Source organism: Bidens hawaiensis, unplaced genomic scaffold (genome assembly GCF_021521415.1).
Source record: "Bidens hawaiensis isolate Kalapana, Puna unplaced genomic scaffold, B.hawaiensis_p1.1 tig00002307_1, whole genome shotgun sequence".
In the NCBI taxonomy this organism is placed as follows: domain Eukaryota; kingdom Viridiplantae; phylum Streptophyta; class Magnoliopsida; order Asterales; family Asteraceae; genus Bidens; species Bidens hawaiensis.
The window spans coordinates 3472737-3489363 of record NW_027491124.1 but is presented as its reverse complement, the minus strand read 5'-3'; the positions used below and the strand labels follow the sequence as shown (position 1 = coordinate 3489363).

The 16627-nt window shown below is 37.1% G+C and overlaps 1 protein-coding gene across 7 annotated transcripts in view; it reads right to left on the bottom strand.

Annotated features, from left to right (window-relative positions):
* LOC143617037 (potassium transporter 2-like) overlaps nucleotides 1-15476 on the bottom strand; it is a 29046-nt gene extending 13570 nt beyond the window's left edge. The window contains exons 1-11 of one of the 7 annotated variants that reach the window (XM_077089713.1): nucleotides 15041-15476; nucleotides 13382-13452; nucleotides 13059-13293; nucleotides 12715-12960; nucleotides 12566-12619; nucleotides 11766-12026; nucleotides 11452-11504; nucleotides 11266-11380; nucleotides 10939-11193; nucleotides 9943-10581; nucleotides 8819-9282 (exon numbers count right to left, since the gene is read on the bottom strand). In XM_077089713.1, the coding sequence (XP_076945828.1) occupies nucleotides 8819-9282; nucleotides 9943-10581; nucleotides 10939-11193; nucleotides 11266-11380; nucleotides 11452-11504; nucleotides 11766-12026; nucleotides 12566-12619; nucleotides 12715-12960; nucleotides 13059-13293; nucleotides 13382-13420 (2361 nt within the window). In that variant the 5' untranslated portion in view covers nucleotides 13421-13452; nucleotides 15041-15476. The other 6 variants (XM_077089732.1, XM_077089709.1, XM_077089729.1 and 3 more) reach the window with 6 other exon arrangements.
* Between the last annotated feature and the right edge of the window lie 1151 nt (nucleotides 15477-16627).

Here is a 16627-nt window from a genome sequence, read left to right as displayed (position 1 = left end):
TTTGGTGAGCGGCGTCCATCTGGAGTTCTTGTTTGACTGTACGTTTTCCCTTCCGCCTAACCGATGCTGCAAGCCGGATGAGGTGTCAAAGTTTACCCTTGACTGCCAAATGCCTAGCTTCCGCTTTTTGTTTAATCGGGCGGTAAGGACGTTGTCTTCTCTTGTTTTCTGGGTGTAGAGGTTTGTGCTCTGTGGGAGATCTCTACCCAGTTGCTTCTCCGTTTCCGCAAAGCGTTTAGCTGCTGTCATGATGGCATCCCATGTGGATGGCATGCCATCTTTACCCGTTAAGGTGCGGATGAGCTCTGGGTCGTTGGCGCCCTGGACAAAGGCAGCGCGAACAAGATCTTCGCTAATGTTACCCAGACTTAGCTTCTTCGAGTTGAAGCGAGTGATGAAGTCTAGCAAAGATTCATCTTCTTCTCGAATGCATTTGAGGATTGTCCATTGCTCCTCGGTATACTTTCTTTGCTGGCTGAAGTGTTGGCTAAACTTCTGTTGGAAGTCTGCCCAGTCGTAGATGTGGTTGACCGGTAGACGATCGAACCACGCTCTAGCAGCCCCCACAAGCGTCATTTGGAACATGTAACACCACGTAGGTTCCGTCCAACTACTGACGGTTGCCCCCGCTATGAATCTGTTCAAATGATCATCTGGGTCGGATATACCATCATATGTGCCTATGCTGGACATTTGTTTGGCACTTTTTGGGGCAATTGCTTCCGCAATGTCTCTTGCAAATTTGGACGTTCCTGCATTTGCAACATTTGGTCTGAATGTTTTGGAGAAGTCACGTGGACTTCCATCTGTGTTCTTTGGTTTGAAGGCTTCTCCAAAATGCCTTCTCGGTTGGGAGTCCGTTTCCTTACGCTTCCCTTTTGCCCTATGGCGAGGGTTCGCGTCGGAGTCGGATTCCTCCGAGTCGTCCAAGTATTCTTCGAATTCGTCAGCCTGTTGGACGGAACGCAAGCGTTCGTCCAACTCAGCTTGGAATTCCTTTTGACGTGCCTCCGCCCATGCCTTAACTTCATCGAGTGTTTGGCGGGGGAGTCTTGTTCGTTTCTCTAACTGGGTATCGGTGAATCCCAGTGAGCGATTATTTACTGCACTTGCCCCAGCTTGGGTAACTGGGGTAGTGTTCGTAAAATTTACTTCACTTGCCCCAGCTTGGGTAACCGGGGTAGTGTTTGTAAAAACTGTGTAGCCGGTATTCCCCCCAGTAGCTGGGGTTGTGGTTACCGGAGTTTCTTTAACCATCTTTCCAGAAGTTTGAAAAAACTGGAGAAAAATGAAGTTCTAGCTTTATGCACGGATGGCGCCAATGAAGAAACACTAACCGGACCCCGGGCAGATTACGAGTAACCTGGGGGTTAGATAGCTGTTTCCCACAAGGGGTTAGACCCAGAAAAGATGGTTCTTCTGATGACCTGCAAAACAGACACCGTGAGCTCGTCACTGAGAAGGGGGGTTCCTCCTTGTGACCACCCTCCGGCGTGAGAATCAGACTAGATTGCTCTTTAAATATAAATGTATATTAAGAGATTGCTAGAGCAGATATCAGGTATAATATGATAAGATATGTTAAGATATGATGATCATACCATTTGTGGTATTTATAGCCGAAGGTAGGTTTCCAAGGAGGTGTGGCCGGCTGCAACAGTATTCCTGTTCCACCAACAGTGGCCTACGCACGTGCCCTGCTGGTAGTTGGTGGGTAGGCAGCGGCTGATAGTGACCAGGCCTGCTGTGTACTATTCCTTTTCCACCAACTGCCGGCTATGCACGTGGTATGGCAGTAGTTGGTGAGTAGACAGCGGCTAATAGTGACATACAGTACAGGAGCATGCTGCTCGCCATACTGTTGTCAATAAGCTGTCGTATTTTTAGTCAGATCTTTTGCCCATACCTCGTCAGGTACAGTACAGAAGATCTTCCCGTATCGTACGGACTGGCTTATTTGGGCGGGAGTATTCCCCCTCCCGCCCTTGTGCGGGATTGTTCCCGGCTTTGCTCATTCCTTCAGGTGACACTGAGTGATTGAGAGCTAAGTGCCTTGTGCGTGTAGCCTTGCTGCGCGGGTGGCCTTCCCTGATGGCTTGTATCCGAAGCTGCGGGAACAGGCGGAGTCCTTCACCATTGGGAGGCATTTCCTGCGGGAACAGCTTGCGTACTGCGCGTAAGGACGTCACGTCTCTGAGCATGGTGGGTCCTGCGGATCCGGTTGGTTTCTGCGCAGACGTCCCTCTTCAAGGTGAGTCTTGCGGGTCCAACTGGGCTTTGCTGGAACCTACCTCTTCAATTATACACAAACCAAGCCACGAGCCGAACCAACTATGGCTAGTTTAGACTTCTATTATTTTATAACGTATTTTGGTTACACATTACATTTTGTGGTTACACAAAAGCCATGGATATGTGTCTAATGCTATTGTACACAATGCATGAGGACATGTCTGGATGTTTCTAATGTATTTTGGTTACACATTTTGTGTTTACTCCAATTTTCATGAAGTGGATGCGTGTGCCATAAGCATGGATACATGAGAAGCAAATTAAAGGTGACATTCCAGATTAAAGAGGGAGAGAGAGATGACAAAGAGATAAGCATTACCATAATTAGATTAAGGGCTAAAGCATTTCGTTCCGTGTATCATTTGAAGCACGCTAGTTCAGTCTATAAATTGAAACACTGATTGATTTCCAATACAACAACAGAGTCACTTTCCATCTTCATAATCCCAATTGCTCTAAAATTCTATTCCCAACCAACGGCTTCATCATCATCCTTTAAAATTCCCCTAATCAGTATTGATAACTCATCGGAGAGATTCTGAGGGCATCCCAAGAAATTGGGTGCTTCAGACTAACCGGTTTTCATCAAGCGTTATCGCCCACGTTGATGGGAAAACTGAAGCCAGTGGTGAGAGGACTCTTTGACCGTCCCCTTTCGGTCAAAGAAAATAGTAAAAGCATATACGTCAACAGTGGGTATATGGCCTCGAACGATATAAAAATCCCCTGTACAAGGCTTTGGGGATTCTTGATGCGAGACGTGCGGATGATATAATTACTTTTTATAAGCAATTGGATGTGTCGCCTGCAGAGAGGCAGGGGTTAATGGAAACCCAATCACTCAAAACGTTTATATACTCCACTTCTTTGATTGTTGATGAAATAAATAAATGGATATTAGAGAATCAAATGGACATTTGATTGTTGATTGTTGATGAAATAAATCAATCAAAGAAGTGGAGTATATAAACATTTCTAGTGATTGGGTTTCCTTTCACCCCCTACCTCTCTTCAGGCGACACATCCAATTGCTTACAAAAAGTAATTATATCAGCCGCTCGTCTCGCATAAAGAATCCCCAAAGCCTTGTACACGGAGCCATATACCCACTGTTGACGTATATGCTTATATTATTTTCTTTGACCGAAAGGGGACGGTCAAAGAGTCCTCTCACCACCAGCTTCATTTTGACCATCAAAGTGGGCGACAGCGATTCTTGAGAACCCATTAGTCTGAAGCACCCAATTTTTTGGGCAACCATCAGACATCTTTGTTGGGTTATTGATACTGATTGAGGGGATTTTAAATAGTAAAAAGGAATGCTAAGAAGAAAACGTACGTCAAAGAAGACAATGCTGCAGTTAGCATATCGATCGTGCAAATCAATGCCATCAAATCTTTGTGGGAATTGAACATGGCAGGTCTTTTTTCCATAAGTAACTTCTCACACGGAACCTCTGTTACGATACAATCGGTAACCAGGCACAAGATCGATAAAGAGAAGAAGAAGCTAAGAGGGAAGAAGTAATCTCAAATTCATCGATGCCCATTCTCATTCATTAGGTCGATCAAGTACAAACCTAACAACCAACATTTACAAATTAGACCCTTGACTATATGACAATTTCAAAATGGACCCTCTACATTATATATCGTAACAATACTCCCCCCCCCATTAAATATTCTTGACCTCAAGAAGCACAATGAAAAAAATCCAACTCAATTTTAGTCTATTCTACGTTTGGTAATAGGCTAATTCTTCTAATGTGAAGAAAAGGTGTTCACTCCAAGAATCCTTTGAAGATATTAGAGTAACCAACTGAACATTTATGGTGATGGATTCACACGTTTGACAAGTATTTTTAAAACCTTTCCACCCATCATCATTACTCAATTGTTTTGGCACTATTAGTGCCTTGATTTCTTCAAATCCTCTTGTACTAAAATGTGCATCAACATCACATTGCAACTTACAAATGAAATCCCAATTTATAATCTTGTGCCACGCAATCCTAATATTATTAGAACAAAATGGAAAGTATCCTATATACTTCCCATTCATGCTTTTCCCCAATGACCACCAAACACACTCCACAACATATTCCAAAATTAGCAGCAGTTTACGTGTCATGTAATAAAAGTTTGCAGCTGTTTGATTTTTCGTTTGCATTAACCAATAAACTTGTTGCCCTGCATTGTCATTTTTTGGACCAGGATTTTCATAATCATCAACCTCCAACCCTATTAAACAGAATTTACTCTTTATAGGTTTAAACATATCAAAACTAGACAAGTTTAGATGGCCAATTCTGACCGGTACTAAGTTATCTGGTTTAGTGTATCTAAGAATAGACTGCTCTTCATGCAAACCATTTGATGAATTAAAAATCAAGAACAAATTGCAAGCCCACTTTTTTATTCCTGATTGATGATCTCTAGTGTACTTTTCAAGTGACTTGTTAGCCAAATGACCCTGAAGGTTACATTGATGTTCAGTTAAGAACACCATGCAAAGGTTAAATGCTTTTTTTGAAACAGTAGATTGAATCAGCTCACTAAGATAATCATGTTCTTCTTTATCATGAGCAACATCCCGCGGAAAGTTAGGTCCATATCTAAGCTGGACCGCGTTACGATTTTCACCCAAACTCACTAACTGTTTCACTTCTTGTTGCTTCTTTTTAGTGGCAATTTTCTTAAAAATGTGTTGAAGTGCGTCGAAAGCCATTGATCTTGCAGCAGGATGGTACCAACCCGAAACACACTTGATATTATTGAATGCCAACCTACCCCACTTGTATACACCAATTAATGTTCTTTGAAAGGCTGGATCAACATCACGAATGGATAAAGAGTAGCGCCACTCTGCGTTTCTTTGTTGAAGGATTAAAAGGATGCAATTATGTGGGCTGGTTAAAAATATCACCAAAGAAAGAATTTCTTGAGTAACAGTAATGGTGAGTTTGAGACAATTGCCATCTTCAGCTGTGATTATAATTGATGTATAATTCTGGGCGGATTTTGCAAAGGATCTCTCTTCGTCAAGGTTGAATGGGATGTACTCAGCAACACACAGCTCAACACATCGTCCCTGTGAAATGATTTTCTTGTTAAAAGCAATCGTTTCACATAATTTCCCCATATTGAACTTAATTCCAACAACACCATTTGAACCTGTCAATGTCAGACCTGATGCATTTTTCTTTGATTGTCGTTGCTTATTCCAACCAATTATATTCATGAGTTCTTTTAGAAGGTCGAACTCACAGAGTCTAATGACAATGTAGTTGAATGCAGCCATATCAGTGTCAACATCCATAATCCATTTGAATTTATATTTCCACTTAACTAACCAACTATTTATACCATCACTAACATTAGTATTAACACCACTAACATCACTGTTCTCTCCTTTCCTATCTTCCAATTTATACCAATAAAGAGTTAGAGATCTATCTGGTGGGACCCTCCTTGGAACCTCAATAATATCAACTAACACCCGGCCTATGGTCTCACCACCTAGTAGCAAAAACCCATTATCTTCTTTATGAATTGTAACATTTGATGGTCTCATCTCAGTGCTTTTATTTGGTTGTTCTTTAATGAATTTAAACTCTATAATATCACCACCTTTGCATTCCAGATGACAAACCCAATCAGTATCTATCCACTTAAATTGTTTTCCAATATGAGGAATTCCATCCCCAATTCCAGTAGGGTAATAAGCCATTTTGATTATCTCATGATTACCCATTTTTCAAACTTTTAACGTAACATTTGATTCATTTTTAGATTCTTTTGAAATTTTCAATACTTCAATATTAGTAGGTTCTTGAATCTCATCATGGATTTCTAATACATCATCCCCAAACAATTCTTGAATCCCATTACCCAAAATTTCTTTTATCTTGCTATTAACTTCCTTAGGCATTTCATCAAACACCTGGGGTGCAGTCTCAATTTTTGTAGATTGAGAAGAATACGGTGATTCACAACCCTTTTCATTAACACTAGAAATAACAAGATTGTTGTTATGTTGTAAAGTACAATTTACCTCAAGATCTGATGGCATTCTATAAGTTGTACCATGAACTGAAACCCCATTTAGAATCCCTTCTTGTAACCTAGCCATAGACACCGCTTTCTCTAAACTTAAACCTATTTCCAAATTGTGATGAGCCATAAGCATATCACCAATTCCTGGTTTAAGACCGAAAATGAAGCAATACACCGCATAATCTTCAGAAATTTCTTCCGAAATTCTGACCATATTAAGCAAGAACTTGAATTCATCATAATATTCATCAACTGTACATTCTTGGCTTAAGGACATGAACTCGTCCATGGTAATCTGCTTGTTTTGATTTGTTGATTGTGTAGAATTGAATTACAACAAACGTAATTGCTCCCGCCAATTGAAAACTGTTTCCTAACCCTCAGGTCAAGAGGAAAGATAGCTCTGATACCATTGTTACGATACAATCGGTAATCAAGCACAAGATCGATAAAGAGAACAAGAAGCTAAGAGGAGAAGAAGTAATCTCAAATTCATCGATGCCCATTCTCATTCATTAGGCCGATTAAGTACAAACCTAACAACCAACAGTTACAAATTAGACCCTTGACTATATGACAATTTTAAAATGGACCCTCTACATTATATATCGTAACAACCTCACACCTAAACTCCCCAGTCTCTTTCTAATTTCACCTTCCCACACAAACACCTATAAACCCCTCGAGCCTTACACGGCGGGCACTCGCCATCGTGGCATATCTCACCATAATGGATCTGATCTGGGTGAATTGGGGATCTAATTGGATCTGATTTGGGTGGATTGGGGATTTGGTGAGAATGGGAGGCGGGTATTGTGATTGAGATTTGATTTGGAAGTGTTTTGTTTGAATGGGAAAGTGGGTATTCAAGAGTAGGTGATGGGGATGGTTTGTTGAGAAAAGTATGTTTTATACAAAATGCTTTTTGGTTAATTGTAATTGTAATAAAAGAAAAAGCAAAAGTGTCTTTGCCCGTGACGCATAATGTTCAGGGTTGAGACATTATAACTACACCATCTTTTTGCAAAAAATCATAATTCTGACCGGGCAACACATGGCGCCACATAGCGCATAATGCCCATGAGTGATGCTTTATGACTACACATGGTATAAAAGCCCAAAATTATTAATAATATGGGTTAATAAGTCCAACCCAATTAACATTAAACATAACCTAAAATAAAAATTAACTAGAAAAATAGCCAAAAACAACGACCGATTAATTTCTTTTCTATCAACTAGGTCCAGACTATAGCCTCCTTCACCAGCTCGGGCCGAAAACAACGATGATGTATATTTGTTATGATAGTGATATTGCATTTTACTTATTTGGCCAGTGACCGACCCGACCTATCTGGGTCTCGAAACTTTGACGCCGGAAATAAGATTGAACACCGAAAAATTTCGAACTCGTAAGAGAAAACTCCTGGCTCCGCCACTATTTGAGGATAAGGTTTATGGTTCATAAATTATACATGCAATAGATGACAGAAAGTCACAAGATCAAAAACAAATTTTTTTTTAATGAAAAGGGCCGCAATTTTATTATACGTTTTAGGCGTCCCAAAGATTGAGACGACTTGCGACAAAGAGAAGTTTATTATGACTTTATTTATTTAGGCATATGGTTGTCTAAAAGAGAGAAATAATAGGAATATATTAGGGATATATACCCTTCAAATATCATCAACACATGTTAGAACATTGTATATGTGTATGAGTGTAAACTTGATAGTTAAACATGTTTTAATTTGAAGAAATTATAGAACGGGTAATCTTCACTTGTACATATGTGTAATAATTTGTGGGTTAACTGGTAAGCCGGTGTTCTTCACTTCTTTTGTTACTAATTTAGGAATTTTTTACATAGTAAAGTGTAATAATTTTTAACAAACTTCTTATACGACACCTTTTGTTATGAGCACCAAAAGTCAAACCAGAAATGGTAACCTAATTTTTTTTAACGGCCAATTTCATTGATAAATTAAACTTATAGTAAGAAGTTAGAAAAATGTATAGTGAGCACACCCAAATTACATAGTATTCTTTGTTGAAGAAAGCCTTGTATATTATACTCAAACGACCCATTAGCATGAATATTAATTATACTTAAAATGAAATATACAAGACTTTTTAAACATGATTTAAAGAAATTAGTAAATTTTCATTTGGGTATAAAAACAAAGTCACATACTAGTCTCTAAAATTATGAGAGTATGGGCCATGGATACCCATTATGGATCATGCCAAAAAAAAGTTCAAAACACACTAGGTTGAATGTACTTGCTAATTTTACTATGTTAGCATGTTATTTAAGAGTACAAAATATAACTAATTTGAACCTACCTTTTTACAAAAAAAGGTAGAGAATTATGTATAAACCTTTGAATAATTTGTGAAATAAAACAGAACAAAAAAAGAGCATTAATTTGGCAAACTCCAAAATCTTTCATATTTCAATATTATGAACTTATACAACATAAACCATGCCAACTTCCAACAGAGATGCTGGAGGGACCTTCAAAACAACATCCGGGCCGCGACAATTCCTCCTCAAGAAATTATACCCGAAGTTAATCGCTAATCGTTTAAAAACCGACGACCCTTGTTTCGCTTTCACATGTGAATGTCCGAGTATGAAAGCAGTCCCACTTTGTTGAGCTGCCATCAAATCTTCAAGTTCTTGTCTCATTTGAACCTCGGTTGGGTCTTCCAGGTCTTCAATGGCGAACCGAACCCGTCTCTCTTTGGGTGCACTCATTTCGATGATGTCGCCTATGCTTTCAACGCTTTGGAACCCGCAAGACACGCTTTCTTGTTGCATGTTTTCGTCCACCTCAAAAACCAGGCTTCTAGAGAATTCCAGGTTTCCTACCACCGCTAGTCGGTGTTCGCCCGATGACCTCTCGGAAGCAGACGGATGATCCTCATTACCTGCACGGGTGGAAATGTTAATTTGCGGGTTGTGTAACGAGTCCGAAAGGTTCAGGTTGAAATGGGTCGTTTATAGCATGAGTCGAAACCAGGCCGGGCTAGGTTGGATTGGCCTGAAAAAAGGTCAACCCATTTGACTTATACGATTTGTTTGACCCGTTTAGATATAAAAAATTTAATAACCTGTACAACTCAAAATGTAAATTTGCGGGTTGGGTAACTGGTCAAAATAGGTTCGTGTTGAAATGTGTCATTAATAGTATACTAGTCAAAAACAGTCGGCTCGGTTGACTTGACACAGACACAGGTCAACCCGTTTGACCTATATGATTTGTTTGACCCATTTGGCTTAAAAGAATGAATTTTTGAGCTGTTTTGAGATACATACATCAATTACAGATCATGGGTTAACCCGTTTGACAAACGCTAAGTTTGACCTGCTTAGGTAAAATGAATGAATTTGACCCGTTCGAGATATATATAATAATTACCGATCGTGGGTCAGCCTGTTTGACCTACACGATTGTTTGACCCGTTTCGCTTAACAAATGAATTTCTCTTGAAAACAATTACCAATCGTGTGTCAACAACCCTTTTCACCTAACGACTTGTTTGACCCGTTTACCTAAAAAAATGAACTTGAGTATACATAACAATTACCTCGATCGATACTCGTTTGTGGGCGGCGCCAATCATAGTGAATAAAATCCGCAAGCCTCTTAACAAGATCCGACTCAAACGAATCAACATCCTGGTGAACATCTCGATACCCATACCGCACAATGCACCTATAAGCACGAAGAGATGCGGGCCCCACACGACCAAGTAGGTACCTTTCATCCGGAGGGACAAACGGGACAGGCACGGATTTCACACACACAAACACCAAGATACGGTGAAAAGCCGGGAGGTTTGTAACAAACCGCGAAAAGTTTGCTGGAATTCCAGATGTTAAGTCAGTAAACACGAGCCCGATCCCGGGCACCCTACAAATGCCCAAAGTGGGACCCAAGGCGAGAAGCCATTCTAAAGACACCTTATTGTGAAGGTCATATTCATATTTCTTGATGGTTGCATAATGCCAAACGAACATAACGGTTACTAGAAAGAGTGATAGTAATATCGGAAGCCATGCGCCTTCACGGAACTTGACTAACGAAGCCGAGAAGTAGAGTAGTTCGATTGACCCGAAGAAAAGTAAGAAAACGAGAGAGATAATTGGCGGTTTATGCCAACACAGAATTATTACTAAAGATGTGAGGCAGGTTGTCACCAACATTACCGCCATTACCGCCAATCCTGCAATGAAAGTGAACACCAAATATTAATAGAATTCAAATTATGCTTTGTTAAATAATATAAAAAAACGACAGATGTTCGGATCAGTTTAGGTTTTGCATGTAACTAAAACTGAAGAAACCAAACCGAATGTATGGATTTTTGTATTTAATTAATTTATAAAAATTTAACAAAATAGTGTACCACAAGTATTTTAGCCCAAATGTGAATAATCAATTAATCATTAATTATAAAAAAATTAAACCTAAATTACCGAAAAATTCGAAACTGAACGGTATTCAAAAACCGAATTATTAGTTTTTGGTTCGGTTTAAACTCAAAACCGAACCATGAGGACTCCTAGTTTGTAGGACCTACCAGATGCATTTCCCATGTGTTTAATGTCACGGAAACCAATAGTGACAGCAATGCATAGGATCATAAGTATCCAATTGATCTCGGGTATGTAGATTTGACCATGGATCTTGTCAGAGGTATGCACAACTTTGACTCTCGGAAAACAACCGAGTGACAAACTTTGGTTGATGATCGAGAATGTTCCGCTTATAATTGCTTGGCTTCCTACAACTGAAGCAAGGATGGCTATTGCAAGCATGGGCCACCTCAAACTTTCTGAAACAACACGTGCTCGGGTCAAACCAATGTTTATTAACATTTTGACCGTGTAAAAAGTCAAACATGTACCTGGTACCGAGACATAATAGCTGATTTGATCAGCTTGGTGGTTTTTTGATAAGTAAGCTGCTTGACCCATATAAGCAAGTATGAGTGCCGGATAAACCAGAAATGTGAATGCAATCTGTAAGGGCAAATTGGGAATTTCAGGATATTGGTAAATATCATACAGCAAGTGACAAAAATACCGTTTACCTGGATTGCAGCGTAAGAGAAGTGACCAAGATCTGCGAACATTGCCTCCGAGCCTGCAAGTGCAGTATAGTAATGCAAACTGCATTGACTTTTCAGGTCAAACTTAGTCCTAAACTAATGTCTATCTTGACTCTAAAATAGTCAAACCATAAACATTAACTTTTTCATGTTTAGTACTTGTATTCGGTAAAAGAATTTCTTGAAATTTAAGAACTTTTTCAATTTTGAAGTTGTAGGTGACCGCATTTGACTAAAGAATTCGCTAAAGACAATAAATTTGACACCAAAGACTTAAAAAGATTCAAACTTTTTACCTGTTATGCACAGTAAAATTCCTCCCAGTGACATCCAACCTTGTTTTTTGGTCTTCTTGAAGAACTTTAGCATGTAATATGGTGAAAGAGCTTGATAAACATGTGGATTCCAATGGATTATATTGTACAACCCAAGAGCACTTATGCATATCAGCCATACTAACACGATTGGAGCAAAAAAGAAACCGACCCGATGTGTGCCATAGTGTTGTAGAGCAAATAGGCACACTAGTATAAAGCAAGTAATGGGGATCACCGCATCTGCAAGTTGGAATTATGTTAAAATAGATCACCATAACAATAATTAAGTCATGCAAAATAATATGCTTTTTTTGAAAAGCGAAAATCTATATCCTTTCGGACAGTTGCAAAAAAAAGGTGTTTGGACGTGCGCTTTAAAACTAGTTATCATGGCCTAAAAGTCACATAAATTGACACATAGTGGAAACAGAAAGATAAATAGAGAAATATTCTCAAAAGACATTTGATTAAAATCGAATGTTTTTTATAGAAAATTCTACATTTGACTAGTTTGCCAATTTTTCGAATTTTTAAATTGACTCATAATTATTAAAATTAAGAGTATAAATAAAGAAGTTAAGTTAATTAGTGATTCACGTGTTCGGGCTAAATAATAAACAATTCGTCTGATGTTTTGGGCCAACTGATCCGAATAAGAGTCAGTCAACTCTTATTACAAATTCTATTTTACCATTTAATGATCACACAAACGCATACACGTCATCATTTCAATAGTTCCAAATGATGCCAAATGTAAAAGAGGGAGCTTTAAAACTCACATTGATGATGATTATGAGGCATTGATAACTCAAGGCCAGACACTGCAGAGAAAACTACAAACACAAAACAAAAAGAAACACATTATGCTAATTATCATAAACTAAAAATGCGCTTTGAAAATAAAATTCAATGATAACGATATTATTACCAGATATGACGGGAGTTAGGAGCCCGTCACCAATAACCATACAAGTGCCGAGAAGAACCAAGATTAATAAAGCCGTATGCAAAAACTTATACTTTTCAAGCAACATTTTCACTTTAGAATTATACTTCCGATCGGGAGATTGCTCCAACTTATAAGTAGATAATGATTCATCAGCAATCTGTCTATTTGGTAACAGGCTTACTTTTGCATGCCGGCATATCGAGGAATAAAGCGCAAAAGTACCACCTAAACATCAACTAAACAGTTAACATAACTCTTAAACTTTAGTTAATTGGGAATTTATAAAATCATAAATAAAGTAACATCTAGTGGTTTGTGGTTACCTTCACCATTATCATCAGCTCTGAGAACAATGAAGACGTATTTAAAAAGCGGGACGAGCGTTAAAGTCCAGAAAACGAACGAAAGTACACCGAAAATCTCTTCGTTTGTTTCCGAGTGATGAATATCTTCTGCAAATGTGCTTCGGTAAACATAAAGTGGAGATGTGCTGAGGTCACCATAGACTACACCAAGACTTTGATAAGCTAACAGCAATGTTGTCCTCCAAGAATTCTTCTAAATGCATTTAACAAACAAACTTCAATAAATATTTAACTAAAATTAACCCAAAAATGAAGAAAAACAAGAACTTTGTCGCGTAAACCTTCGAATTCTGCCAGCATTTTCCATTTTCCATATCCATGCTTCAAGATTTTTGCTTTGGATTCACTTTGGCTGAATAAAAATAAATAAAGATTGAAACTTTATATTGATACCAACAAAATCCTGATTTCAAACAAGAAAAATCAAGTGTAATTATGAAAACAGCTCATATATCTAATCAAGATTTGCTTTTTAAGGATCAAGAAAGTGAGGCCCATTTGTAAATAAACCCCCTAGTGGTGTCCCATACCTTTGCTTCAAGAATTTGATGTAAACATAACAATTCCCACTCATTGAAAAGTGAAATAGGCACCATGATGATGCTGAATAAGTGATAAGTTTGAAGGCAAAAAGATAAAGACTTCAACTTTTTTTTCATTTTACCCAAAAAAGAAAAATCTTTATCTTGTGAAATAGAATAGAACCCATACCTCACTCATAAGTCATGCTGAATGTGCTCAACTTTTACAAACATGAAACACCATTTATGCAAAAAAAAATCAAATAATTGGATGGGTAATGATTAGATGTAACTAATTTCACTTTTTAACTAGTTATTCAATAGTAATTAATTTGTACACATAGCATGTAAAGACAAATATGTGTAAAGAGTGATCACAATCACATGACTCAACGACAATCATATTATGATAATATCAGATCAATCACAGAAAAAATGAGCCCACAAGATTCAAGGCTGTTTTCAGGACCACTCCACTCATGCTAAAAAAAAAAATCATAATTCTTGATGTATACCAAACTTGCACCAACCTAACTATTCACACAATAAAGATTTACCAAAAACATGCTAAATGAACTCTACATTATTGCATGTAGTTAAGTAACTATTACCTTAAATTGATAGCTTTTGTTAGGACTACCGAATCAAGATTGAATAAAGCAACCATTTTTGCATAAAAAGAAAGAAAAATAAGTTGTGATTTATGATGGAGTTATGGGTTTGGGAAGCATGGCCACGTGACAAGAACATGGACCCAATCTTTTAAATCGTGACTTAATGTTCACCAAAAATATCTCCTTTATTTTCTCTCTTATAACTTTTGGTGTTCATGGCTTCAACGTTTAAGGTTTGATATTTTTTTGTTTTCATATTTTTTTGTTTTCAAGAAACCCAAAATGTATGAAAGTTTGATTTTTAACTTTTAAAGCAATATAATGATATATAATTGTTGTGAAAATCATGATTAGACGCTGATTAATCGCGATAAATAGAATGAATACCGATTTGATTCTATCTAATTTGTCCCTAAAATCGGTACCAAAATCGGTACCAGTCAAATTTCGACTAAAATTGGTCAAAATCTTTAAAATATTTGAAAAATTATACTTTTTTTAAAGAATTATTTATAAAACTTTGTATGTATTATTTTTAACGACTTTAGTGCAACTGGTTGCATGGACTCCGAAGTACTTATATATAAAATTTTGTATAAAACTATATATATAATATTTAAAATTTATATATAAAGTTATACTTCAATTAATCCCGATGAATCCATGTTAGTCACCATGTTAGTCAACCCACACTTATAAAATTATAACAAACCATAAAAAAGCACCAATCTTTATCAAAAATTATGATTAAACCAGCTTCAAGAAAACCGAAAAACTGAAAAAGATTAAAACTTGAACAACTTACAGTGTACATAAGAACCTGAACTTCAAAACCCAGAAATGATTAAGCATTTTCCGCCATTAAAGACCCTCAAAGTTCATCCTTTAGATCTTTAAATAAATAAACAAAATGGTGGTGTATGACTGTAACAGCATAAAGATATAGACAATTGGGTTAATACTTGAGGTGGGAATTTAGGTAAATTTAATTATATAATCAGTAATGGGGTGGGAAGGTTATGAATGGTTGAAATGTAACATAAAGTTTCAAGATTTCAATGGGTTTGGTTATGGATTAATATTAATAATTAATAATAATAATCAGATGGGAATGAGAATATAATAGTGTCGGAAACAGGTGATCGAATTTCTAGTTAGTGTCTGTCGTCTTTATGCAGATGGGTTGATGTAGACGATGGTATATTAATATATTAATATATTATATTAATATGTAATATATAATATTATAAAAATGTAATAAAGAATTAATATTTAATCAAAGGTCCAAAAGTGTGTGTAGGGCGGTGAGGCTTAATAAGTTTCAAATCAGGATTCTGTCACTTTTATAATGGATTATGTTGGTTAATTAAAGCTTAAAGTTTGATTAATAAATTATGGAAAAAGGTCGTGTGTATTTATATGGAAAGAAATTATTATTAATTGTTTAAACAAAAAGGCTAGGGGAACTAATTTATTTGATGTTTTATATGAAATCAAGATAGATTTAATTCAGATATATTTTAGCCAATTGACCAATTAAGGGCTGTTTGGTAGCCTCTGAATGACCTTTAAGAGGCTATCTCTTAATGGTTCATAACCTTTTAATGGTTAAGAGGCAACCATTAAGAGGTAGCCTCTTAAGCATTCAGATTTAAGGTTATCTCTTAATCATTAAAAGGTAATAAACAATTAAGAGGTAGCCTCTTAATGGCCATTCAGAGGCTACCAAACAGCCCCTTAGTGTCGTTTCTTGTTTTTTAGTTATTCATGTTGTATTTGATTAAGATAATTTGATTCTATATTCAAAATTGATTATTACAAGAATATTAAAATATATTGGTTCTTCAATTTGAGTGGAAGGGACTTATAGGTATTACCCATGCACCGGTCAATCACGCACTGTCATCTCATTTCTACCCTCTTGTACCCATAAATCACAATATCACTGGCGACACCTACCCACAAATAATCTAGAACATTTATATGTAATAATAATAATTAACACACATTTATGTTTTCCAACATTCATATATTCTTCATGGCAAAGGTTTGCCATGAATTACAATTTGACAATCTACCCACATGGGTCGGGGTGGGTTTGCTTTGTGGGTTGGAACCCATGAAGCTTATCCTTGCATGCGCCCCTTCCCCTATTCGATTATTATAGTTTAATTCATGGTTATTTTTAGTTATTCATTTTTTAAAAAAAATCTTAACTCTTAAGAACTTTATAGGTTGGTTAAGTGAGTGTACTTTTTGTTAGTATTTGAGTTTTATTAGGATGAAGGTATCGAAGGGTATACATCATTTTCATCCAATTTAACATTAGCGTTTCTATTTATCATTTTCATTTCAAAACATGAAAATGTATATCTTTTACATCTCATTTATT